Source organism: Pelophylax lessonae (assembly GCF_965119305.1).
Source record: "Pelophylax lessonae genome assembly, chromosome: 3".
NCBI lineage: Eukaryota > Metazoa > Chordata > Amphibia > Anura > Ranidae > Pelophylax > Pelophylax lessonae.
This window is the reverse complement of record NC_138770.1, coordinates 366,066,761-366,094,617: the sequence shown is the minus strand read 5'-3', so window position 1 is coordinate 366,094,617 and position 27,857 is coordinate 366,066,761. Positions and strand designations below refer to the sequence as shown.

General features: G+C 46.7%; 1 protein-coding gene across 1 annotated transcript in view; it reads right to left on the bottom strand.

The window, feature by feature from the left end:
- The window catches only part of ORC3 (origin recognition complex subunit 3), a 248,159-nt gene that overhangs the window by 82,790 nt on the left and 137,512 nt on the right, over positions 1-27,857 (bottom strand). The window contains exon 14 of the mRNA XM_082252390.1: positions 13,941-14,074. Coding sequence (XP_082108516.1) covers positions 13,941-14,074 — 134 coding nt within the window. The remainder of the gene's footprint in view (positions 1-13,940; positions 14,075-27,857) is intronic.

Below are 27,857 nucleotides of genomic sequence, written 5' to 3'. Positions count from 1 at the left end.
GAAGGTGAAACAAAGGAATGCATTTTCATAGTTAGGGAATTGATACTCTACCAAATGCAACAAAATAGAAAATAATTAAATCTTTTGAACATGGGCACTAATGACAAAGTAAAAGGAAGGTGGAGGATCCTAAAGAACGATTTCAGGGACTTAGGTAAAAGATTGAGGAATAGGACCTCCAAGGTGGTTTTCTCTGAAATACTGCCTGTACCTCGAGCCACACAAGAGAGGCAGAAGGAGATTAGGGAACTTAACAAGTGGTTGAGGAACTGGTGTAGGAAGGAGGGGTTTGGGTTCCTGGAGAACTGGGCTGACTTCTCAGTCGGCTACCGGCTCTTTAGTAAGGATGGGCTGCACCTTAATGGGGACGGTACAGCTCTTTTGGGGAGAAAGATAGCCACCAAGTTGGAGGGGCTTTTAAACTAGGAGACGGGGGGGAGGGCTCAGAAGTAGAGTCAGTCAGGAGGGAGCAAAGGACTGAAGGCAGTTGTAGGGTCAGCAGCGACAGTAGGTCCACAACGTCAATTGTCAGGTCTGTGCAGGAAAACCTCAGACCAAACAGGAATAAACATAACCGCCAATCACGTTTAACTTCCGTAAAACTAAGAGGGGTATATGCTAATGCCAGGAGCCTAGCTAATAAAATGGATGAATTGGAAATGTTAGTACATGAGGATGACATAGACCTTGTGGGAATAGTGGAGACTTGGTTCGACCCCTCACATGACTGGCTGGCCAATATCCAAGGGTATTCGGTGTACCGGAAGGACAGGGTAGAAAAAGAGGGGGAGGGATATGTCTCTATGTCAAGAACAATATAAAGGTGATAAGAGAGGAGTGACATTACGGATGGAATGAGCATGGATTTAGAATCGGTGTGGGTAGAACTCCATAGGGAAGGAGAAAAGGGAAAAGTTATTGTGGGGGTTTGCTATAGGCCACCTAACCAAGGGGAGGAGGTAGAGCTGGAATTTTTAGCACTAATGGGTAAAGTGGCAAAATTGGGATCAGTCATCATATTGGGGGACTTCAATTATCCCGACATTGACTGGGATGAGGGGACTGCACACTCACAGAAGGCCCGTCTATTCACGGAAACCTTACTGGATAATTACATGTCACAGTTGGTGGATTCCCCTACCAGAGAAAAACGCAGTCCTGGATCTATTGATCACTAATGACCCAGACCTAATCTCAGAGGTAGGAGTCCAGGACAACCTGGGCTCTAGCGATCACAGGATGATCACATTTAGTATAAATAACAATATAACAAGGCAAGTAGGGAACATAAGAACCCTAAACTTCAGAAGGGCAAATTTTCCAAAATGATACGCCTTGATGGAAAGGGTAAACTGGGACCAAACCTTGGGATCACTGACCACAGAGGAAAAATGGGAATGCTTTAGGAACATATTAAGCAAATGCATCTTGCAGTGCATTCCTATGGGAAATACATTTAGAAGAGACAAAGCCAAACTTGGCTGGTTAAACCGTAGCGTTAAAAAAACTTATCAGGGGAAAAAAATTGGCCTTCAAGAAATATAAATCAGAGGGCACAGTATCGGCTTTCGAGCAATACAAGGAGGCAAATAAGAAAAGTAAACAAGAAATCAGGATGGCTAAAATCAACTTTGAGAGACAAATAGCGGAGGATAGTAAAAAAAAAAAAACCCAAAGAAATTCTTTAAATATATCAACAGCAAAAAAACTAGGGCAGAGCATATTGCACACATAATTAACAATGATGGGAGGATGGTTACAGAGGACACTGAAAAAGCAACCGTGCTGAATGCTTTTTTCTCGTCAGTCTTTACACAGGAAATGGAGGGTTACACTGACCATGACTGTATGGTTAGTAGTAATACACAGGACTTGCCACTATGGCTAACAGAGGGTGAAATCAGGGAAAGGCTGGATAAACTTAACACAAACAAATCACCAGGCCCCGATGGCGTACATCCGAGAGTACTCAAAGAACTCAGTAAGGTTATATCTAGACCACTGTTTCTGATCTTTGCTGACAGTATTAGGACAGGAGATGTACCAGGGGATTGGAGGAAGGCTAACGTGATTCCGATATTCAAAAAGGGCCAGAGGCATATCCCGGGAAATTATAGGCCTGTCAGTTTGACATCAATAGTATGTAAACTTCTGGAGGGGATGATAAGGGACTATATCGTAGAGTATGCTAAAGACAACAACGTCATCAGCATTAATCAGCACGGGTTTACAAATGGGCGTTCTTGTCAAACCAATCTCTTAACATTCTACGAGGAGGTGAGCTGTGAGCTAGATAGGGGCAGACCAGTGGATGTGGTGTACTTAGATTTTGCTAAGGCGTTTGATACAGTTCCCCACAAGCACTTAATTTATAAAATAAGGTCTGCAGGTATCGACAGCAGGGTTTGCTCTTGGATATGGAACTGACTAAAAGGGCGTGTCCAAAGGGTGGTAATAAACAGCGCATACTCAGACTGGTCTGAGGTAGTAAGCGGGGTGCCCCAGGGCTCAGTCCTGGGACCAACCTTGTTCAATTTATTCATAAACAGCATTGAGGACGGGATCAGTAGTTCGTTATCATTTTTCGCAGATGACACAAAATTGGCCAGGGCAATAACTGCACAGCATGAAGCAGATATCCTACAGAATGACCTGGACAAAATAACGGAGTGGGCAACGACATGGCAAATGAGGTTTAATGTGGAGAAGTGTAAGGTTTTGCACTTGGGGACTAAAAACATAAAAGCACAATACACGTTAGGAGGGGAACCATTGGGGAAATCAAAAATGGAGAAGGATCTGGGAGTCTTGGTTGATGATAGATTAGGCAACAGCATGCAATGTCAAACGGCAGCTGCCAAAGCCAGCAGAATAATAGCATGCATAAGGAAAGGGATGTATTCCAGAGATAAGACTATAATCCTTCCACTTTATAAAACTCTGGTCCGACCGCATCTGGAGTATTCTGTCCAGTTCTGGTCGCCAGTCCTCAGGAGGGATGTGTTGGAACTGGAGAGAGTACAGAGAAGGGCAACTAAACTGATTAGGGGAATTGGAGGACCTTAACTATGAAGAGCGTCTGCAATCGCTCGATTTATTCTCCCTGGAGAAGAGACGCCTGAGGGGGGACATGATAGCAATTTTTAAATTTCTCAATGGGGATCTCAGCTTAGAAAAAAAGCTGTTCATTCAAAGGGATTGCATGAGGACAAGAGGGCATACCATGCGATTAGAGGAGAAGCGTTTTAACCTCAGGCAACGAGGGGGGTTCTTTACTGTTAGGGCTACAAGATTGTGGAATGGTCTACCACAAGAGGTGGTTTCTGCGGGTAGTATGGTGGCTTTCAAAAGACTCTTAGACTTACATCTCAAGGATCAGGACATTAAGGGCTATGTGAGATGATTACAGCCACACACCCCCACACAGGTTGAACTGGATGGACTATTGTCTTTATTCAACCTCACCTACTATGTAACTATGTAACTATATACACAATGGCTTCTAACTAGAATAATGGGAAAGATCCATCACAGTAGAGATCACCTAAAATCAGAAAAGAGAGGAAAAAGATTGATAGAAATACAACCCACTCTCCAATATGAACCTTGCTTCCAGGGGACTCAACAAACTGGCAACTGTACCGTATTGCACTATATTATTGTGCACCAGTTTACATTTTAAATGTGTATAATGTAAAACATGTATGATGTAGATCTAAAACATTATTACTAATATTAAGTTTGCTATTACAGGCGGTCCCCGGGTTACAAACATCCGACTTACAAACGACTCCTACTTACAAACGGAGAGAGACAACAGGAAGTGGGGAGAAATCTACCCCTAGGAAGGGAAATTCACTCCTGGAAGAGTTCTCATGGGAAAAAGGTGTCTCCACTGAAGCTTTATCACCACTCCTTGTTTCCACAACAACCCAACATTTTAAAAATCCAATTGTCATAGGGACAGAAAGTGAGGTAATATCTTCTGAACAGGGGTACAGACAGCAAAACAAATGGTACAGGGGTGTTAACCCTTCCCTATGCTATCCAAAAAACTTAAAAGTTAATACTTTGGCTGGGGCTACACTTAAAAAATGTACCTGTTCCGACTTACAAACAAATTCAACTTAAGAACAAACCTACAGTCCCTATCTTGTTTGTAACCCGGGGACCGCCTGTATTTGAAATTTAACATTTTGTAACACTTTAGAAAACACTGTATTATATCAATATTCCTTATTGAAAGTGGAAGAGATGCCTTCGTCCCGTCAAGTTTTTTTTTCCTTATCCAGGGCTCTGTTACAAAAATGTATCCTCCCTTCCCATTCTGCTGACAATATTTTACCACACAGGAAATGAAGGGAATTCTGCAACCACAGACAAAAAAAAAAAAAACTACTAACTTTTATTTAGTAGAGTTGGGAAATGCTAAAACCCCTTTAAATTTTTATTGATGTATGTGTCTCTGTCACAGATTTTTCACCATTTCCTGTCTGGTAAAACCATTGTCAGCAAGACAGGAAGTGAAGGTAAATTTGTCTAATGGAGCCCCGGATATCAGTAAAAACTAGATAGGGGTTTGTATCCTTCTCCACGCAATCTAAAACTAAATGACCTACATTTTAAGTACCTGGTAGAGAATACAGCTAACGCCAGATTAGTTAATTTGGGCCATATCTTTACTTTTAACTTGACACGCTTTTCAAAAATTAGACAGCCCATCCCAATTTGTATAGTAACACTGCCTTGTATCTGTCAATGTTCACACACAGCTTATGCTACTGCCTAAACTCCCTTTCCACAATGCAGGGTTATGTTCCTCTATTAACCAATGATTTGTGGTTGTCTTCAACCAATCTAGAATAGTTACTAATCATATTTTACATCAGTCACAAATCTTTAAAAGGAAATTATACCTACTTACATGCTCCATATCAGTAAAATGAATTGGTGAAGTAATTGCAAATGCCTAACATGTTTTAGGTTAAGATATGAAAGTCTTGAGAAACACATGGTCTATGTATTTACACCATGCTGTATTAGGTTCAACACTAGCAAATATCTAAGATGTAAAATAATGTAATACAGAATGGAGATCAAAGAACAAGAGAAGCAATTCTCTGTGGATGCTACCAGAACTTCAGAGCACCATCTGATTATGAAAACATCACAGGTAAGATAATATGACAACTGAGGATGAGAGGAGATTTCTGCCTATTCTTGCTTGCCAACTGTGCAAATCAGGTTATTTCTGCAAAGAGACACAAGAAAATCCTTTTATCCCCCTTCTGTGATACCCTGACCGCCTCATTCTCATTACACTGACAGACAATAAAAAGTATGGTGTGTCCTTGATCTTTGAAGCTATTTTGTATTCTGTTTAACAAAATACAAACCACTGTAGGTTTCAATAATTCCAGTGGCAAAATTACTGGCTTTATTTGTTTCAACTGTTCATGTGTTTTCCATTAACATCAATGTTTAGTTTCTAAAATATACTTAATGATTTACTGGCCTACTGTCAAGCTGGATTTATTTCTCCAGCACCTGCTGTCACATGCCATCTAGATGTCAGTAAGATACAAGGGAATGCACTATGTGAGCAGCTAGATATGAGCTCAGGCATCATCCGTAATTAATCTCTAGCTGAACTCCAAACTTGTGCTCATTTTTAATGCCAATCTGCTGCAGTCTGGACCATTCCCACAGCTCACTAAAATAAAGAAGCGGGCTGCAGGGCAGAATGACCCAGCTCCCAGCTCATTGGAGTAAAGAGTACTTTCAGAAGACACCCAAGCTCATCCCTTTAAGTGATTTGACATATACCAGTTTGGTCAGCATTAGGAAATTGGGTTTTTGTTTGTTGAGCTTTAGTCCAGGCTAAAAATGGCAACAGTGACCAAAACTTTCTAGGTACCTTGGCACACAAAGCTTTCTGGTCTGTTTACACATGTTCATATTTTCCTAGGAGTAATACTTAGGGGTCTATTTATAAAGCAGTAAATATGACTTTCACCAAACAAAGTGTTACAACAGTAAAATCAGTCTGTATATGCAGTAAAGGATACTTTTAATACTCACTGTGGAACCTAAGGGGTTAATCCTGGTGCATTGTTCTTCCACAGTCCCCAATCCATCCCTGATAGTAGAGAGCATTGGAGGCACTCTGCACATGCTAAGTTTGGTATGTATTGCTAGAGAGTTTTTTTTTTTTTTGGAAGGGTGCATGTGATCAGCACAGGGCCAATTAGAACTGTCCAGACAGAATGTCAGTAGTCATTCAGCCTCATAGGACAGTCAGAAGAGAATGAAAACTCCTCCTACAAGCTTTAACCAGTGCTTGGCCAGGTACTGATAGAAGTTACAAGACTGCTTTATACTGCTGATGAGAAAAGGTATTTAGCAGTTTATATTTATTAAAATAATTGCATTTCTATGTTCTGTGTACTGTGGAAGACCAGACATAGTGAATTCAGTGTCTTAGGTTTAGTAACATTTTAAAACAGAAAATGTGTACTACCAGAAAATGTGTACTACCAGCTCCACAGAACATTGTGTTATTCCTCAAAAATGTGCTCCACACTATATGCACAACAATACCAATGTGTGAAATATATGGTAAGCAGCGCTCTCTCTAACCAAATAAAAATACATAAATAAATACATTTACCTAGTTCAATAATCCTACTCATATGCATACACCTCTTAGAAAAAACGGAATTTTTGTAAAATCTTACCTGTAAAATTCCTTTCTCTGAGTCCTCCGACAGTCGCCGCCTCCTCTAAGTCATCACTGTTGGGTATTGACTTCCGATCCGCAGGAATAGCTAGGCATATAGACTTATAGACAAAAGGCATTAGCATATACACACCCATGGGGGCTGTCCCATCTGGTCAATACCCCCCCTGCATCACCACTCCCAACTCAGTTTGGTAGCATAGCAGTAGGTAATCAGAACCCCAAAAAGAACCCCAAAAGAGGGGCGGGGGCGGTGACTGTCGGAGGACTCAGAGAAAGGAATTTTACAGGTAAGATTTTACAAAAATTCAGTTTTCTCTTACGTCCTCCGACAGTCGCCACCTCCTCCAAGTCATCACTGTTGGGATGTCCCAAAGCAGTATAGACATGAGGGGTGGGAGACGCAACCGTAGAAAAGGCAACGCAGTACCCACATCAGAGAAAGGAATCTTACACGCACTGTAAGAGAACCTTCTGGGCAACAGAAAAAACAATGCTCAACAGGAGCAACAGCCCAGGAAAGCAAATGCCAACAGCCAGGGACCCAGAAAAAAAAACACAAGGGTCCATCATGGCACTGCCGCACTGAGAAACTTGCGGCCAAAGGAAGCATCAGCTGATGCCAGAACGTCTACTTTGTAGAACTTTGAAAAAGTGTGCACCGACGACCAAGTCGCAGCCTTGCACACCTGGGCCACCGAGGCCCGATGCCAACAGGGCATCCTGGCACTCCCAGATCTGGTGGAGTGCGCCTTAACAGGGAACGGCGGAACCCGTTCCTTCAAGGCGTAAGCCTGTTCAATGGTCCGTCTGATCCATTTGGCAATAGTGGCTGCAGATGCAGCCATGCCCTTCCGAGGTCCCTCGGGAAGGACAAAGAGGGAATCCGTCTTCCGAAAGGATTCCATAGACGATAGGTAAACCCTGATCGCCTGGACAACATCCAAGGAATGCAGAGCAACCTCCTTAGGATGCTTAGGCTTCGTACAAAGCGAAGGCAGGACAATGTCCTCATTAATGTGGAACTCAGAGACCACCTTAGGAAGAAAGGAGGGATGTGGACGCAAAACCACCTTATCCCGGTGAATCACCAAGTACGGAGAACGGCAAGATAACGCTGCCAGTTCAGACACCCTGCGAGCCGAAGTGATCGCCACCAAAAAAGGCAACCTTCTTAGACAGCAGAGGCAACGATATTTCCCGAATGTTTTCAAAGGGAGCACGTTGTAAGACGGACAGAACCAAGTTCAAGTCGCATGGAGGTAAAGGCTCCTTCCTGGGCGGAACCAAATGTCGCACACCTTGAATGAAGGTGCGAACCAGAGAGTGAGACGCCACAGGGCGTTGAAAAAGAATAGCCAGTGCGGACACCTGGCCTTTGATTGTGGCCAGCGCAAGGCACTGGTCCACTCCAGACTGGAGGAAGGCCAACACTCTTGACACCGAATATGAGCGATGGGAGAACCCCCTGGACTCACACCAGGCGAAAAAAGCCTTCCAGGTACGGTAATAGATCTTACCGGAGGAGGTCTTTCTAGCCTTGACAAGGGTAGGGATGACCTCAGAAGAGAGACCCCTGTCCTTCAGGACCTGGGTCTCAACAGCCAGGCCTTTAAAGCCAGCGACTGTAAAGCAGGATGGAAGATCAGACCCTGAGACAGGAGACCTTCCTGCATTGGCAGCCGCCACGGAGGCGCCACTGCCAGGTGAACAACGTTGGCGTACCAGGACCGGCGTGGCCAGTCCGGTGCCACCAGAATCACCAGGTGCGGTTCCGAGACCAATCTGCGGAGGAACCGGGATAACAACTGAATCGGAGGAAAGGCATACATCAGACGATACTGATGCCAAGGGGCTACCAACGCCAACGGATCGCGCGTTCTTGCCACAAACCTGTCCACCTTTTGATTCAGCCTGGATGCGAACAGATCCACGACCGGGGATCCCCACCTCGCACACAGCATGTGAAAGACCTCCGGGTGTAGGGACCATTCCCCCTGGTCCAGGGTCTGGCGGCTCAGGTAATCTGCCTGCCAATTCTCCACACCCGGAATGTGAACTGCCGAGATCGCCGGGACATAAGCCTTGGCCCAAGACAGAATGTCGGTCACCTCCCGGGCCGCCTGAGCACCCCTGGTGCCCCCTTGGTGGTTGATGTAAGCCACCGCGGTAGCATTGTCTGTCTGTACTCGGACAGGACGGCCCCAAAGACGGCCCGACCACTGGAAGAGACAGAGTGGCATTGCTCGCAATTCTAGCACATTTATCGGGAGAGAGGATTCCTCCTCCGACCAAGTTCCCTGGGCAGACAGGTTGCCCAGAACTCCACCCCAGCCCGACAGGCTGGCATCCGTGGTAATCACCGTCCACACCAACGGACAGGAGGACTTGCCTTCCGCCACCGACGGGGACTGGAGCCACCACAGAAGAGCCAATCTGGTCTGACGACAAGGAGACACACAGATCCAGGGACTGAGGCAGTCTGTCCCACTAGGCCAGGATCTCTGCTTGGAGAGCCCGCGTGTGAAACTGAGCAAAGGGTATCGTCTCGAAGGCCGACAACATCAACCCCAGGCCCCGCATACAGGTCCTGAGTGACGAGGATGGGCTGTCCCTGAGGGACCTGAGCTCGTCCTGCAAGGTCCGGAGCTTGTCCTCCGGCAAGAACACCTTTGCCTGAGCAGAGTCCAGAATCATTCCCATATAGGGAATAGGACGCACTTTGCCCCCCTTCCTGGGCACCGCAATCAGATTGAAACAAAATCCCCGAAACCTGTCCCGATGAGGTACCGGGACAATCACCCCCTGAGCAAGAAGGTCCTACACCGCTTGATGCAGGTCCTGCCGACGCCCAGGAGGCAAGTGAAGCTTCGAGGGAAAGAATCTGCCCGCCGGCCGGGAAAGGAATTCGATCACGTCTCCTGATTGAATGATTTCCTGAACCCACCTGTCCAATATCCGGAGCAGCTAAGGTTGGAGGAAACCGCGCAAGCGCCCCCCCACCCCTGAAACGGATGAGGGCGCCCCTTCAGGCAGAGTTGGACTGACCCACCGAGCCGGCATTGCCCGACTCCTACTTGCCCTCCCAGGGCTTCTTCTGACTGCCCTGGGCCTTGAAGGGCTTACCCTTGGATTGGTTCCGAAAGGTACGAAAGGACCCCTGATTGGATCCAGGCGCAGAACCCCGCTTGCCACGAAAGGACCTGTTCTTCGGGTTCTGGGGCAGCATAGAGCTCTTGCCCCCTTCACTAGGGTGTCCAAAGCCTCGCCAAAAAGGCGAGAGCGAGCATAAGGAAAATCCGCAACTGTTTTCCGTGAGGACTGGTCAGCCGACCAGCTTTTCAGCCATATGAGTCGCCGGTTAAGTACCGCGACACTAGAGAGGCGAGCCACTAAGGGGGCCTTATTCAAGGCCGCATCACACAAATACATGACCCCTTGGTGGATCTGATCCACCATTTCCAGCCGGGCAGGCGGGACCCCATCAGACACGAGATTGCACCTAAGCATCTTAGTCCAATCAGCCACCGCCTGAGCCACCAAAACGGACGCGAAAACTGGTCTGAGCAACGAACCCGCCACCGTATAGGAATGGCGAGCTAGAGACTCCAACCGCCGGTCCGTGGGATCCCGGAAAACCGGGGTATCCTCAGTAGGAACCAAGGTAGCCTTGTTCAGCACGGCCACAGTGTGATCCACCTGTGGAGGCACACACCATCGTGACTCCGTAGCCGGTGCAAACGGATAAAGCAATTTGAACCAACTAGGCACCAGGAATTGACGTTTTAACGTGCGCCACAGTTCATTAACAGTGTAATGGAATTCCGCTGGGCAGGGAAAAACCTGCGCAGGCTTGCGGGTCCTGTGCGTCCCAAATGAGGACACAACGCCCGGAGGACAGGGCTCATCCTCTAAATGTAAGGTTTCCTTAACAGAAACAATTAACTCATCCATGGTCGCCCGTTCTTCGGGTGACCCCGGGGAGGAGGTATCAACCCCCTCCATCTCAGCCTCCCCCTCTGACCCCGGGGGGTCCAGGGATGAGCGGGACCCTGAAAAGGGCACGCTCGCAGCAGCAGCCATATCCCCATTTGAATCAGAGACAGTCTGGGCCTCTTTTTTGCAGCACGTTCAGCCATCAGCATTTCCATATTTGCCACTAAAGTCACAACTACAGCGCCCAAATCGGGTCGCAGCGGAGCCACAGGAGAACTGGGGCCCCCCACTAAAGCTGGAGGAAACTTGCTTTCCTGAGAATCCATGGCTCAAGTTATCAGAAACAAACTACAGTGCAAAAAATGGTGTACTGTCCCCTTTAAGAACGCTGCGGTGTGCGCAGCCCACCGCTACTGCAACAGTGATGAAAGACCCCCAAAGGAGAAAAGAAACTGAGCCAGAAGCGATATACAGAGGGAAGAATGAGAGCGATAACCTGCAGAGCCCGCAGAGCGTTGCTACCAGTGTCCTTGCTGCTGATGGAATGCTGCTGGAGAAGGCTGGAATATAAGCCAGACCCCGGGAAAATGGCTGCCCCATAGGGAAGCATTGGAGGCTACTATCGTTCCACCGCCCACAACATGGCGGCGGATGGCGCCAAAATGACATGCAGGAGTGCCCCAGAGGAGCTACACATGTGTGCCCATAGCAAAGATGGCGGACCGCGCGAAAATGCACCGCTGTGGTCGCCGCACAGTCATAAACGTCTGCACCCCCACAAAGCACCTATGGTGACACAGGGACAGGGACCCCCGGCAAACATACATACAGTGGGTACGGAAAGTATTCAGACCCCCTTAAATTTTTCACTCTTTGTTATATTGCAGCCATTTGCTAAAATCATTTAGGTTCATTCTTCTTCCTCATGAATGTACACATAGCACCCCATACTGACAGAAAAACACAGAATTGTTGACATTTCTGGTCGTCCCAAACGTCTTCCATTTGAGGATTATGGAGGCCACTGTGCTCTTAGGAACCTTAAATGCAGCAGAAATCTTTTTGTAACCTTGGCCGGATCTGTGCCTTGCCACAATTCTGTCTCTGAGCTCTTCAGGCAGTTCCTTTGACCTCATGATTCTCATTTGCTCTGACATGCATTGTGATCTGGAAGGTCTTATATAGACAGGTGTGTGGCTTTCCTAATCAAGTCCAATCAGTATAATCAAACACAGCTGGACTCAAATGAAGGTGTGGAACCACCTCAAGGATGATCAGAAGAAATGGAAAGCACCCGAGTTAAATATATGAGTGTCACAGCAAAGGGTCTGAATACTTAGGACCATGTGATATTTCAGTTTTTCTTTTTTAATAAATCTGCAACAATGTCAACAATTCTGTGTTTTTCTGTCAGCATGGGGTGCTATGTGTACATTCATGAGGAAGAAGAATGAACCTAAATGATTTTAGCAAATGGCTGCAATATAACAAAGAGTGAAAAATTTAAGGGGGTCTGAATACTTTCCGTACCCACTGTATCTGCACAAGCGAACCCCGCAGGGATCGCACAGGGAGTCACACAGGCACAGACATGGGGACACACAGCAACACAGACTGCCACCCCAGACAGAGGCCCCACACAGAAAAGTACTTACCTGTAGCAGATGGCGTGGGGAGCCTCCATGCACGGAAAACCTCTGTCCTCATCTGACAGGGAGTGCCGTGAGCCAGGGACATGACACTGCAGCACCACAGATGTGTCCTGTGAGGTAGCCACCTCACGGCTGCATCCCTGTAGCGAACAGGGATGGGTCGTTCGTAATGCCAGGGCGAACCATAGCTGAACGCTCGATGGCGGGCTGGGGGTCCATCTGACCCTTTTGCTCTGGAGAACCAGGGCGGTCAGTCCGAATCCCAGCACCGCATGATCCATCTTCATCCGAAGAGAAGACTAACACTAGAAGCTGACAAAATAAACAGCTAGTAAAGTAAGAGAAAAAACTGACATTTTCAAAGAAAAATCAAATAAAAGATAAGGAAGGCTGAGACTGAAGCCCCAGCACAAGGTAAGCCTGACTATTCCTGACGCTAGGCAGATTAAAACTGAGTTGGCAGTGGTAATGCAGGGGGGGTATTGACCAGATGGGACAGCCCCCATGGGTGTGTATATGCTAATGCTTTTTGTCTTTGGACTTAAGCCCCGTACACACGTACCGATGGTCGGCATACAAATGTTCCTCTTTTCTCCCCGGGATGTCGGTGTCTGCTGAAAAGTGCAAAGACAGCACAAGGACAGCACAAGAATTTTGTCCGCCGACTGCAGAAGTGATGTCATGTAATGGTTAACTTTCCCTGTGTTTTCTATTTTCTGAGCATGCCCAGTCTTGCAAATCTGCGGTCTGTCGGCCGAATTGTGTACTGACAGGCGAACAATCGTCCGTTCTGGTGTCGGCATACAAAAATTTTCATGTTTGCAAGAAAGACTTTTGTCCGCGGATTGTGCGCAGACATCTGTCGGAGGCACCATACTAACACGCGTACAATCGGCAGATCCTTCGTCCACCGACGTTTGTATGCCGACGATCGGTACGTGTGTACGGGCCTTAAGTCTATATGCCTAGCTATTCCTGCGGATAGGAAGTCAATACCCAACAGTGATGACTTAGAGGAGGCGGCGACTGTCGGAGGATGTAAGAGAAAAATATATATAAATGAAATATTGGGATGTACAAATAGACAACCAATATCCAGTGAGACCACCATACCGATATTTAAAATTCTCCCAACAATTAATGGTGATCCTATATTTGTGTCCACAAATTATAGCTGGTGCCCTAAATCCACAAAGTGCTGTTTTTTCAAACATGAGTAAATTATGAGCTCCAGTGCAAGCAATAACAAAACGTGCTGTGATGCCAGGTGCCCCTTTTGTGTACAAAGCTCAACAGAGATTTTTTACTCTCAAAGATAATTTGGGTCTTTAAACGCACAATTGGACGTGGGATTCCACCACTCTTTACCAAAAGCAGGACCAGGACCCCCCTCGCCAGGCTCCTTACTTTCCTTACGCTCAGGTACCACTAAAAAGCTGGAATAGAAGAACCGCATAGGCACGATTTCCCTATGTAGTCTAGTATATATAGAGCATATACAGCAATAAGAAAGAAATAGTGGTAGTTGTGGGTAGACACTGGCTAAACAATCTACTACTTGTTTTTGTTTCAAACTTCAGTCAGTAAAGTGGGCTGCAGCACCACATATTTACCTTCAAGACACTGGAATTGAACCAGGAACTCCTCCAGCTTTTTGAGAGTGCTGCCAAGTTGCATTGCAGAATATGGTTTTAAAACTTCCACACATTTTTGAAGTGTAGCTACAAGTTCATCCTTTGCCAACATCCTACAAAACATACAAAAGAAGCTATTCAATAATTAATCAATACATTTAAACTGCTTTGCCTGTCATCTGTTCAAAAATGAAAGCTAAAAGCTGAACTTCAGGAATATATAAAAGCACCATTTAAAAAAATACATTTTATAGTCTTCAGTGCATTTCCTATTCTGTAATTTTCTGCACAGCAATGCCAAGATTGGGAAAACACTGAGAGCCAATAAGGATCCAGAGTACCTGTAGTAACATTGTAAACCAGAGGTGAGAACTCAGGAATGATCTCAACAGTGTGATAGATTCTTTGACCAAATTGTGCTACTTAACTGTGCTGCAGGCTAGGGACCTGGGTTGTGCATTGTCATAGATGCAAGGATCAAAAGACTAGCTTGAGAGAATTACTCAATGGGGGAGATTCTCAAAAACTGGTACACACAGAATATGGTACAGCTGTGCATAGTAACAAAACAGCTTCTAAATTCAGCTTAATCAATTAAGCTTTGACAACAAACCCTAGAAGCTGATTTAGTTACCATGCACAGCTACATCAGATTCTGTGTGCACCAGTTGTAGTAAATCTCTCCCATTACTTACCAGGGGAGAAAATTCATATGCAATGTATGCATTTCAAAACTGTATTAGGCCCCTTTCACACAGGCGGACCGTTCAGATCCGCCTGACAGTTTTTTGGCGGATCTGAACGGTCACCCCAAGCATCTCGATGGGGCATCGGATGTCAGCGGAAACATGTCCGCTGACATCCGATCCGTCAAATCTGGACGGATGGAAAACCTTTTTTCCATCCGTCCAGCGGATCAGGTGAGAACGGACAGACGGTCCATTCCCATCCGATTCCCCCATAGAGATGCATGGGGACCTGACAGCTCTTTCTCCGCACACAGCGTGGAGACACAGCTGTCATCCTCCTGCTCAGCAGGTGATCGGCGGATCGAACCCCCGCTGAGAAAAACAGAGTTCAACTTTAAGGCCCTGCTCATACTGGCATTAAAAGCAGGTGTTTGAGGGGCATTTTTAATGCTCCTCAAACTCCTATGCAATTAATAATATGAACAGCACACAGCGCCGTTCACATTTTCAAAACATGAAGCGTTCGTGTCACATCGCTTCATTTCAAAATTAAAGCTTCTATTCAAGTCTATGGTAACACATCATAAATGTGCCAGCATTCATTTGCGGTGCGTTAGGCCTTGTTCACAACAGCCAAATAAATAAAAAATAGGTATCCCGGGTGCGTTTTTGCCTTTAATGCATGTCAAATGCACATAGGGCGTTTGAGGAGCATTTAAATGTGCAATAAATGCTCGTCAAACTCCACAAGCAACTCAAATGAAGCCCCGGGGGGTGGGGCGAAATTCACATGTATACATCCACACTAGGATTGGCTATGGTGAGGGGAAGTTTTATGTTTAAGTGCACTAACACTATAGGTGCATTGGTTAAGCGTAAATATTTTGAGCAAATATGAACAAAGCCTAAGTGTGCGTCAAGCTAAAAAATTTTATTTATTTTGGATAGAATAGGGAAGATTTATAACTGTTTTTTACTGCTATCTGGGGCTCTGTTAGGATTTATACTCACTTCCTGTCCTTCTGAAAACAGTTTTAAAGGAAATCTGCAATAGAAGCACATACATAAATTCAAATCTGACAGGGCGTCAAGCCTTCATCTACTCTACTAAAGAATAGCATTTTTATTTCAGTTTGGCTCCTTTCACATGGTCCGCATTCCATTACGGACCGTTCTCTGCTCAGCGGGGATCGATCCACCGATCCCCGCTGAGCAGGTGGATGACAGCTACGTCTCCGCACTGTGTGTGGAGAGGGAGGTGTCAGAGCCCCGCTGCTCTCTATGGGGAATCAGATGAGAGCGGACCGCCTGTCCGCTCTCATCCGATCCCCTGGACAGATGGAAAATAGGGTTTCTATCCGTCTGGATTTCACGGACAGGATCGGATGCAGATGGCAGCGGGTGTCAGCGGACATATCTCCGCTGACATCTGCTGCCCCATAGGGATGCATGGAGGATCCAATCAGATCGGTCTAAAAAACTGACAGGCAGATCTGATCGGATCGTTCGTGTGAAAGGACCCTAAGAGTTGCTGATGGAGACTCTCTTAAAACTGGTAAATTTGACAGCAGCACAGGAGAGAAGGATAAACCTTGCTAACAGAACCTCTGATAGCACTAAAGACCTGACGAGGTTTTAACCCTTCCCTTGCAAACTTAGGCTGCTCATATATGGCTCAGTTTTTGTTTGGAACAAAAAAAAACTGATCTGATTTCCCCATCCAAAAATTAGAGGTAGATGGGGATGTCCTCCCTGCGGTGTCGTATTCTGACAGTGGGACTCCCCTATCATCAGAATACACTGATCAGTGCTGCAGCTGATTGGCTACATGTGCTGATCAGGCAAAAGTTAACCAACAAGCATAACTGTGAAAAGTCAATCAATAGATCGGCTACTCATGAACGGTAAATACAATACATGGACTGAAATTCAGCTGGTATAGCTTAAACAGGGTGATGTTTTGTAAATATTTTTAGTGCTGTGGAACATAATACACATCAGACAAGTGTTACTGTAGAGCAGGGATCCCAGAGCATTGGTAATGTAATAGCTGACAAACGAAACCTGTTATCATAGAAACATTTCGGTTTTTAAAAAAAATGGCATTTTTGACTTACCATTACCATAAATCCATTTCTCTGATGGTCATTGATGGACACCGCTTCAGATCTTTATAACTTTTGGGTTATACTGCCCCCTACAGGAGTAGGACACTGGGCAGAGAAAAAGTCTGGCTATGCCCATGGGGTATACTCCCTCTCTCTGGTATAGGCACTCAGTTTAGTTGAAAAAGATAACACTAAGGCTCCTTTCACACACTCCGTCCGTTGGACGGAGTCCATTTTTCTCAGCGGGGGATCGAGCCGCCGATCCCCCGCTGAGCAGCAGGAGGACAGCTGTGTCTCCGCGCTGTGTGCGGAGACACAGCTGACAGTTCCCCATGCATCTCTATGGGGGAAATCGGATGTCAACGGACCGTCAGTCCCTTCTCACCCGATCCCATCCAATCCAATCCGCTGGACGGATGGAAAATAGGGTTTCCATCCATCCAGATTTGACGGATCGGATGTCAGCGGACATGTCTCCGCTGACATCCGATGCCCCATAGGAATGCATGGGGGGACCGTTCAGATCCGCCAAAAAAACGGACAGGCGGATCTGAACGGTCCGCCTGTGTGAAAGGGGCCTTAAGCCCCTTTCACACATACGGTCCGTTCAGTTCATCAGTTCAGTCACGTTTTTGGTCTTCAGTCAACGTCCGTTTTCATCTCCGTTCATATCAGTTTTTCATTCTTTTTTTCATCAGTTGTCATCCGTTTTTTATCCGTTTTTCGTCAGTTGTCATCCGTTTTTCGCCAGTTGTTATCCGTTTTTCATCCGTTGTCATCCGTTTTTCTTCCGATCCCTTTTTTTGACGGATGAAAAATAGGGCATTCATCCATTCGAAAAAACGGACATTGACGGAAGCGGATGAAAACGGATGTTAACGGATGATCATCCATTGTCATCCGTTTTTACATAGAGATGCATTGATGTCCGTTTTTCATCTGTCAACGGATGGATGGAAAAACAGGCAAACGGACAGCATGTGTGAAAGGCTCCTTAGGGCTCTTTCACACAGTATGCCTGTCGGACGGACTCCGTTTATCTCAGTGGGGGATCGATCCGCCGATCCCCCGCTGAGCAGGAGAATGTCAGCTGTTCTCCGCACTGTGTGCGGAGACACAGCTGTCAGTTCCCCATACATCTCTATGGGGGAATCGGATGGGAACGGACCGTCAGTCCGTTCTCATCCAATCCAATCCGCTGGACGGATGGAAAATTGGGTTTCCATCCGTCCAGATTTGACGGATTGGATCGGATCGGATGTCAGCGGACATGTCTCAGCTGACATCCGATGCCCCATAGGGGGACTGTTCAGATCCGCCAAAAAAACTGAAGGGCGGATCTGAATGGTCCGCCTCTGTAAAAGGGGCCTAAAGGTGTATCCCCCGCGCCTATAGGATAAATTAACGGAACGTAGATGAAGATGTGAGCAGCAGCTATAGGGGTAGGGTTAATGTGTCACAAATAGTCTTGTGAGTCAAGACTAGCTACAGCGCTTGCTAATGGTACTATGTTCAATATTCAAATAAATAAATAATTTATATATAAATAACTTGTGTGGATAAGTTAATGTGCAAACAATGAAAGTGTCACAATTTAAAGTACGAATAAATAAATCAAAAGGTTGCATAAATGTATGCAATATACAGGTGGGTATTCCAGTGTTAAACCATACAATAGTGCAATGATCAATAAATATGACAATAGTGTAATAAATGTTAATAAAAAATAATTGGCTAATTAAATAGAGTGCAATTGATTGAAAGTCCATCAACATTAGTGACAATGGTTAGTAGAGTCCAAATAATTTCTTATAATGAAAATCTTCCAGTTCTTAAATCAAAGTGCAGGTGCTCTGTGCTTAAATTATCCAATACGACTCGTGGCTTTAGGTGGCATGGGTTCCTTTTTCCAGTGATATTGTAAAGATGGATCACTTACCAGAAGTAATGGGTCTTATGTGCCATATAGCACTAAGACCGATCACGCTTGTAGGTCCTCAGAGCCAAGATGAATTCCCTTGTGCCGCTCCTGCAATGGGGTAAAGGATGGATTCCTCCTCACCTTTTTCCTCTCATCAGTATGGGCCAGGGTATGCAAAGAAAGAATGCTCCGATAGTGTAGTACAATTAAAATAGTTTATTCCCCATCCATGGCTATAAAAATGGCATCAATATACAGGCTCTGTAACATACAACCGCTATCATGCAGAGTGGCGAGCGGAGTGGTTCGGCTTGCGTTCCAGCTGCGCAGTTACGTCACGCCGTGCGTCCAAAACGGACACGTTTCATCGCTTCCTGTGACATCAAAGATAGGCCTACCTAATTGTTTGCACATTAACTTATCCACACAAGTTATTTATATATAAATGTATTTATTTGAATATTGAACATACAGTAGTATCATTAGCATGAGCTGTAGCTAGTCTTGACTCACAAGACTATTTGTGACACTCAGTTTAGGTACAAAGCAGCGTCAGAACAATTACAGCTTCACACAGGGGTGGGTGCCGTGTCCGTCAGTGAACATCAGAGAAATGGATTTTAGGGTAGGTCAAAAAACCCATTTTCTCTTTTGTTCATTGACGGACACCGCTTCAAATCTTCATAACCGTTGGGACATCCCAAAGCAGTGTTAAACATGAGGGCTGGAAAAAGCAAAAAAAAACCCACCTGAAAAAAAAATAAAAATAAATAATACACCCTCAAAGAGGAATAGGTTCTCAGCAGCCTGCAAAACCCTGCGGCCAAAAGAAGCATCCACAGATGCCAACACATCCACTTTATAAAACTTTGTGAAACTGTGCACAGACGAACAAGTGGCCGCCTTGCAAACCTGCATAACTGACACCCGATGGCTGAAGGCCCAGGAGGCACTAAGCCCCCGCATAGAATGCACCTTAACAGGTAAAGGAGGAACCTGACCCTTGATGGAATAGGCCTGCACTACCGTCTGTCTGATCCATCTGGAAATGGTCGCGACAAACGCAGCCACCCCTTGCGAGGTCCATATAAGGACAAAAACTGAGTCCGATTTCCTAAACGACTCTGTTGCCGCCAGGTACACCCTGATAGCCCGAACCACATCCAGAGAATGCAAGGTAATCGCCTTAGGATGCTTAGGCTTAGGAACAGGGAAGGCAACACAATGTCTTCATTCAAATGAAAATCAGGGACAACCTTTGGAGGGAAGGATGGACAGGGTCGAAGAACCACCTTATCTCTGTGAATCACCAGGTAAGGTGAACGACAGAATAACCCTGCCAGTTCCGACACCCTGAGGGCAGAGGCGTTAGCAACCAAAAAGGCCCCCTTTAGGGACAGTGTAAGCAGGGGAATCTCCTGAAGGTTCTCAAAGGGATGCTTCTGGAGGACCGAAAGCACCAAATTGAGGTCCAAGGTGGCAACAGAGCCCGCCCCGGAGGAACCAAATGTCGGACACCCTGAAGAAAGGTACGCACCAGGGAGTAAGTGGCCAAAGGTCATTGTAAGAAGACTGCCAAAGCCGACACCTGGCCCCTGATGGTACACAAGGCCAATTTCCGTTCAAGCCCCCGTTGAAGAAAGGTCAAGTTCCGAGCCACCGAGAAGGAACGACGATGAACCCCAAGATACTTAACACCACGCAATGTACGTCTTCCACGTACAATGGTAGATCCTCCTAGAAGTAGATTTTCTAGCTTTTAACAGTGTAGGAATTACTGACACAGATAAACCTCTATCCTTCAGCACCTGGCGCTCAGCAGCCAAGCCCTCAAAGCCTGGGACTGTAAAGCAGGATGAAAGATCGGTCCTTGGGATAGCAGATCCTCCCTGAGAGGAAGCTTCCAAGGAACGTCCGCGACCAGCTGCACCGGCATACCAAGCCCGGCGAGGCTAGACGGGAGCCACTAAGATGACCGGAATCCCTTCTGACTCGATCTTGTGTAGAAGTCTTGGCAGAAGCTTGAGAGGAGGGAAGGCATAAATCAGAAGATACTGATCCCATGGGATCACCAGCACATCTGTGGTGTCCACCAGAGGATCTCTTGACTGAGCCACAAATGTCTGCACCTTTCGGTTGAGCTGAGATGTCAACAGATCCACCTCAGGGGTGCCCCACCAGGGACACAACTGAAAAACACCTCCGGATGAAGGGACAACTCCCCTTGGTCCAACGCCTGCCAACTGAGGTAATCCCCCTGCCAGTTTTCCACCCCGGGAATGTGTACGGCAAAGACGGCTGGAACAAACCGTTCTGCCCACCTTAGAATGCAAGCTACCTCCAGAGCGGCCAGAACACTTCTTGTGCCCCCATGGTGATTGACATAAGCCACAGCAATGGCATGGTCCGATTGAATGCGCACTGGGCAACCCTGAAGACGATCCGTCCAATGGTCCAGGCACAGTCTTATTGCTCGGAGTTCCAAGGTATTGATCGGTAGTCTGGACTCTTCCCGCGTCCAGATCTCCTGAGCAGAATGCTTGCCGAGGACGCCTTCCCAGCCGGACAGGCTGGCATCTGTGGTGACCACTGTCCAATACAAGGGGAGGAAGAATTTGCCCAGCCGGAGAATGAAGCCACCATAACGGGGACTCCGATTGTCCCATTTGTTCAGAATCTCTCTTTGCTGGGACCTTGTATGGAACTGTGCAAATTGAACAGCCTCAAAAAGGTAGACCCCATCAGGCCCAGCACCCGCATGCAAGTCCGGAGGGTTGACCATCTTTTGGACAGCAGAAGATGAATTGCAGCCTGCAATTTCTGGAGTTTGTCCAGAGGAAGGAGCATTCTGGCTAAGGCTGAGTCCAGAGTCAGGCCCAGATAGTCCAGCTTTGTGGACAGAACCTGGGCAGACTTTTAAAAATTCAGAATCCAGCCGATCTCCCCCAGAGTTCGTTTTGTGATCTCCAGGTTTTTCCACCAGAGCAGAAGACGACTCCACTCCCAGAAGGAGATCGTCCAAGTAGCCCAGTACCGGGATCCCTCATTGGCATAGCAAAGCTAGCACCGGGGACAACACTTTTGTGAAGACCAGAGGAGCAGAGGCGAGACCAAAGGGTAACGCCACAAACTGATAATGCTCCTCTCCCACGGCAAAGCGGAGGAAGCACTGGTGACTGGCACATAATGGAATGGGACAGTAAGCATCCTTGATGTCGATAGAGGTGAGGAAATTCCACTGATGCAAGGATGCCACTACCGTGCGAATGGACTCCATTCCGAACTTCTGTACCCGCACAAAGCAGTTCAGCGCCTTGAGGTCCAGGATTGGAAGCACTTTACCTTTCTTACTGGGCACTGTAAACAGGTGTGAGTAAAAACCCTGAAAAAGTTCCAAAGTTGGAACCGGGGCAATCACACTTTGATGTAACAGGTCTTGTACTGCCCCAAACAGACCCTTTAAGCAGTCTGGGGACATGTGCAAGTTGGAAGGAAAGAACTGTCAAACACAATCTTATAGCCAGGAACAAATTACTTTGTGGACCCTCTTGTCTTGCACCAGGGAAGTCCACAGGGACAGCAAAGACATCCCCCCACCCACGATAAAGGTGAGGGCGCACCTTCATGCCGAAGGAGCCTTGTCCGTGGGTCTAGAGAAGCCTGTTCTCGGCTAGCCAGACCAGGTTCGTTTGGATCCTCCAGGAGGCCCCGAAAGGCTTCAAGCCCTTGACAGTCGACCTTGAGGGACGAAAAGACGTATGAGCCAAAAAGGAAGGCCCATGTCTACGACAAGGTTTCTTGCCCTTAGTAGCCTGCAGAAGAAAGGTACTCTTCCCCTCTGTGAAACCTTTTATGATGTCATCCAGGACAGCTCCAAACAGACGATCAGTCAAGGCCTTTTTAGAAGTCTGGTTCGAAGACCAGCTTTTAAGCCAATAGGCACACCGAAGGACCACTGCCAAACAAGAGTGCCGAGCCGTATCCAAAGAGGCATTACAGATAAACTGCAGCCCCTGTACCAACTGACCCGCCAGCTCAGCAAAGGCAGGGGGGAGCGGTTCTCCCTCAAGGTCACGGCGTAAAAGCTTAGCCCACTGGGCCAGACTTTGCGACACCGGGGCAATGGTGAATCCTGGCCTCAGTGCCGAAACAGCCAGAGCCATATTGCGGGCCACAGCCTCCAGCTTCCTGTCAGCCGGATCCTTAAAGGCCGGGGACTCTTCAACCGGAATAATGGTTGCCTTGTTCAACCTGGAAAGCGGAGGGTCCACCACAGGTGGAACAGTCCACTTCTTAAGAAGGGATTTCTCGGAGGGCCAATGCCTATTAAAGTGCTAAGGGACCCCACAGGGACGCTTTGGTCATCCCCACTCTTTAGTGACAATTCTGTCAAACTAGGTAGGGAAAGGAAACACCTTTGCCGCGCTGGATGGCTTGTGAGTGCCAAAGGGAAGCTGTGCCTCTGTCGCAGCTGCATCCTCCATCTGCAAGGTCTCACGCACAGATACAATCAGTGCTTTCATCAGCGCCCTTTCGTGCATGGTTGCAGATGTGGAGGAATCATCCTCACTATCAAAGGATTCTGGGTGCGTGGTTGCAGACCCAGCAGGGTGACCCATGTCTGTGGCGGCCGAGTCAGATTCAGGATCTGATGAGACAGACGAGACGGGGGAAGGCAGGGGGCACTTTTTGCTAGCCTGTCGCCCGAAGACCACCTCCACCCGGGACACAAAGGTCTCCAGGATCACCGTCAATGCATCGATGGATGGTTGAGACCGGAGGACCCTGCAGCTTCAGAGAGGGGATCAGGTGGGTAGATGGGTTCCAAAGACTCCATGAATCACCAGGGGGACCCCACAAAAAGTGTAAAACACTGCAAGGGACAACCACCACCACGCTGGCAGCACCACCTGGTCGCCAGGCACAAACACCAAGCGATCCTCAGCAGACAGGGAGAGAACTCCACTAGACTCACCACCCAGCAGAAACAGGCACCTGCAGCCAACAGGATAATCTGCACTCCACGCATGGTAATCAGGAAGTGAAAGGATCCAGGAGTCAGCACCAGGGGATTAGAAGGGAGTTCCACCGCCCGAAATCGCTGCCCATAGGGCTCCCCTGTCTTGGCCGCTGCTACCACTGCAAAATGGCTCTCGGACTACACAAACATGGCCGAAAGAAACACACAGGCTACAACAAAGTGGCGGACCCACGCAGCACCACAAGGCTTACAGGGACCCAGGAGGGAACCCAGGGCTCAAGGACAGAGGGCCCTGGCAGGAAACCCCACCCGCACAGTCAATCGCCCGGTCGCCGCCAGCGCACCCCCCAGCCTCCATTGCCAGCCTAACGCCCTGCCCCCACCCCAGGAGGTGGATCAGACCACCCAAACAGCCCCAACATATCTGGAGCCGGAGGGGGGTAAGATGGGAAACAGATGACAAGGGGGTGCCTGACGGGAAGGAGGGAAACCCGGGGGATCCGACCGCCCCAAAGAGGGGCCCATGTCCACCCAAAAACCCTCCAAAGGGAGAGGGGGGACCGCTACTTACCATACCAGGAAAAAGGTGGGCACCACTCCAGACAGAACCCCTCTCAATCGAAATGTGGGCTGTCGGCCATAAGGAAGGCTGTGACTCTGGCCGAGACCCAGGCGTATGCGACCTCGCAAGGCATGTAACTCGCAGTCCAGGCCCGTCCAGAGGGGCTATGTGGCGGCCGACCTAGTGTGGAGCTGAGTCTGCACTAGCTCCCTGGCCAGACTGGGGGTATCTAGAATATCCAGCACGTTGTCCAGGCCGGCAGTTGATTGTAGATCTCACAGGAAAAATTCAGGAGAAAGAAAATTTCTATCTAAAAAGAAAAAATTGCCAGGACCAAAGATCCCAGCAAGGAACTAGGTCCTATAGCAGAGAGAGGGAGTATATCCCCTGGGTCTGCCTATGGGCGTAGCCAGACTGTTTTTCTGCCTAGTGTCCTTCTCCTGTAGGGGGGCAGTATAACCCAACGGTTATGAAGATCTGAAGCTGTGTCGTCAATGAACGAAAGAGAAATGTCTTTAACAATAGTACAAGTGTACAAGACAAAAAAAGCTATGGAAAAAAAATGCTACACTTTTATATATTTATAAATAGCTTGAGCATTCATTTAGAAAAAAAAAGTGTAATGATGGCCTTTTTTTTTTAACCTAGCTTTGGCCAAAAAAAGAACGGTTAAAAATGGTACACACAGGCAGAATATCAGTCAGTTCAACAGAAACCGGCCAACATTAGGCCAGTGTGTACAGCAATTTTTGAAAGATCCAGTTTGGGCAATTTCGGGGATTGAGATTACCACATGTTGCTCTGAAGTCTGAGCACTGGTATGAAAGATATGATGTCCAAGCAGGTAAAAGCTAAATTGCCTTTTAATGTTTGTCTATTATTTTAGATTCCTTGATTGATAATGCTCAGTTTTTTTCTAACCTTTTTCCACAAGAGCATTATGACAGCTACAATCTCTTCACAATTTAAAGGATAAGTTCACCTTTTAACAAAAGGTAAAAAAAAATGGTAAAAAAAAAAAATGTGAATTTAGTATTTATTTTTTTTCGTTTTAGAAGCCTGGAAAGCATTGCACCAGCGATCAGCAGATCGCTAAAGCCATGCAGGACTCCTGCACACTGTCACTGTAAGCTGTCTGCCCGTACATCGTCGCTGCTAATGTAAATATCTCCTAAACCGTGTACGTTTAGGAGATATTTACTGTACCTACAAGTAAGCCTCATTATAGGCTTACCTGTAGGTATAAATCAATAAAAGGCCTTTACTACCACTTTAAAGCTCTGGATTTGCCATTAGAACAGATTCCTAGTTCAAAGCAATGATTCCTGAATTCTATAGGTTGTCAAAACAGTTACATTAAACATTTACAACCGAAATCAAAGATTATGCCAGGACAAACCTAGAAATTAACTTATATATTGATGCACTTTACAGTTGTTTGACAGAAAATGACATTGTACAACATTCATTAACCTCGCTAAAAAAATAAAGTTAAAACTTTCTTAATTTCCTATTGCAACCATCCAGCTTCCTCAAACCTGTGAACTGTACAAATTGAGCTGTGGTTACAGAAGACAAAGAAAATGTTTCTTTGGCACCTTGTTTACATCAGGTCCCAAATTAGATATATATCGTATATACTCGAGTATAAGCCGTCCTGAATATAAGCCGAGCCACCTAATTTTACCACAAAAAACTGGGAAAACGTATTGACTCGAGTATAAGCCTAGGGTGGGAAATGCAGCAGCTACTTGACCCAACTGGACCACCAGGAGACCCAAAACAGGGGCTGCGGGCATGGTGCAGGGGCTGCGGACATGGTACAGGAGATGCAGGGCTGTGGGCATGGTACAGGAGATGGTACAGGCGTGGCACAGGAGATGGTACAGGCGTGGCACAGGAGATGGCACAGGCGTGGCAGATATGGCACTGATGGTACAGGAGATGCAGTGCTGCGGGCATGGTACAGGAGTCTCACTTACCTTTACCTGCAGTGCTGCAGAGGAGTCTCACTTACCTTTCCGCCTTAGGCTTAAATTGGCGCAGCCCGACGCGAACACGTCACTGCGCATGCGCCGTCTGCCTGGAAATAGCGGAATGTGTACGGGCTTTCCTGAGCGGCGGCGGCGGCGCATGCGTAATGACCAGGGAAAAGGTAAGTGAGACTGTGACTCGAGTATAAGCTGAGGGGGGCTTTTTCAGCATAAAAAAACATGCTGAAAAACGTATACTTAGGCTTATACTAGAGTATATACGGTATTATAAAACCTTAAAGCAGGATTTTTGACTTACCTGTAAAATCCTTTTTGGGGTACATCATAAGACACAGAAAGTTACTTCTTAGACTATTGGGTTATGCGACACTGATTGTAGCAAAGCTTGTCACTGCCCACATAGCCCCTCCCACTCCTAGCATTGCACCAGTTTTTTTAGCAAGCAGTAGTGCAGTGAAACCAGAGGGAATGGAACCAAATCCTGTGACTAAAGGGCCATACACACTAAGATTTTCTGAAGACTTTTTCCTTCAGATTTACCTTTTCTTTGTAGTGCAAGGGCCTGCCAGATTGCATACACATTGAAAGTGTTTAGGTTTGACTTCATATTATATGGTTTTGGTAAGTCTAAAGGAAAAAGTCTTCAGAAAATCTTATAGTGTGTATGGCCCATTACTCCAAGAAAGGGATTTTACATTTAGCCACTTCTGGACCGGCAGGATTTACCCCCGAATGACCAGGCTTTTTTTTTGCGATACGGCAACTTTAACTGACAATTGCAACGCTGTACCCAAAAAAAATTGAGGCCTTTTTTTTCCCCACAAATAGAGCTTTCTTTTGGTGGTATTTGATCACCTGTGCGGTTATTTTTTTAAATTTAAAAATCAAATGTTTTCATAATTTTAGGCCAATTTGTGTTCTGCCACATATTTTTGGTAAAATAAATCCCAATAAGTGTATTTTGATTGGTTTGCACAAAAAGGTTATGCCGTCTACAAACTAGGGGAAAGATTTACAGTCCTTGCAAAAGTATTCACCCCCTTGACTTTTTACCTATTTTGTTACATTACAGCCTTAAAGCAGAGTCCCGCCCAAAAGTGGAACTTCCGCTCTTTTGTTTCCTCCCCGGCTCCAGTGCAATATTTGGCACCTTTCAGGGGGGAGGGGGGAACGGGTACCTGTTTTTGACAGGTATCCTTCCCCCACTTTGGGAATACGGCGCCGTCCCTCGCAATCTCAGCCCCCTCCTCCGAGCCAGTAGGAATGCGCAGCACACTTCGCGCATGCGCAGTAGGGACCCGCCCGTGAAGCTGCAAGGCTTCACTGCCGGGTTCCCTTACTGGCAATGGCGGCGGCAGCACCTGACAGCCGATGGAAACATCGGCTGCGGTGCTGACATCGCTGGACTCCAGGACAGGTAAGTGTCCTAATATTAAAAGTCAGCAGCTACAGTATGTGTACCTGCTGACTTTTAATTTTTGGAGGGGGAGGTGGAACTCCGCTTTAAGTTCAATGTTTTGTTAATCTGAATTTTTGTAATAGATCAGAACACAATAGTCTAAGTTGGTGAAGTGAAATGAGAAAAATATATACATAACGCTATTTTTTAGAAATTGAAAACAGAAAATTGGCATGTACATA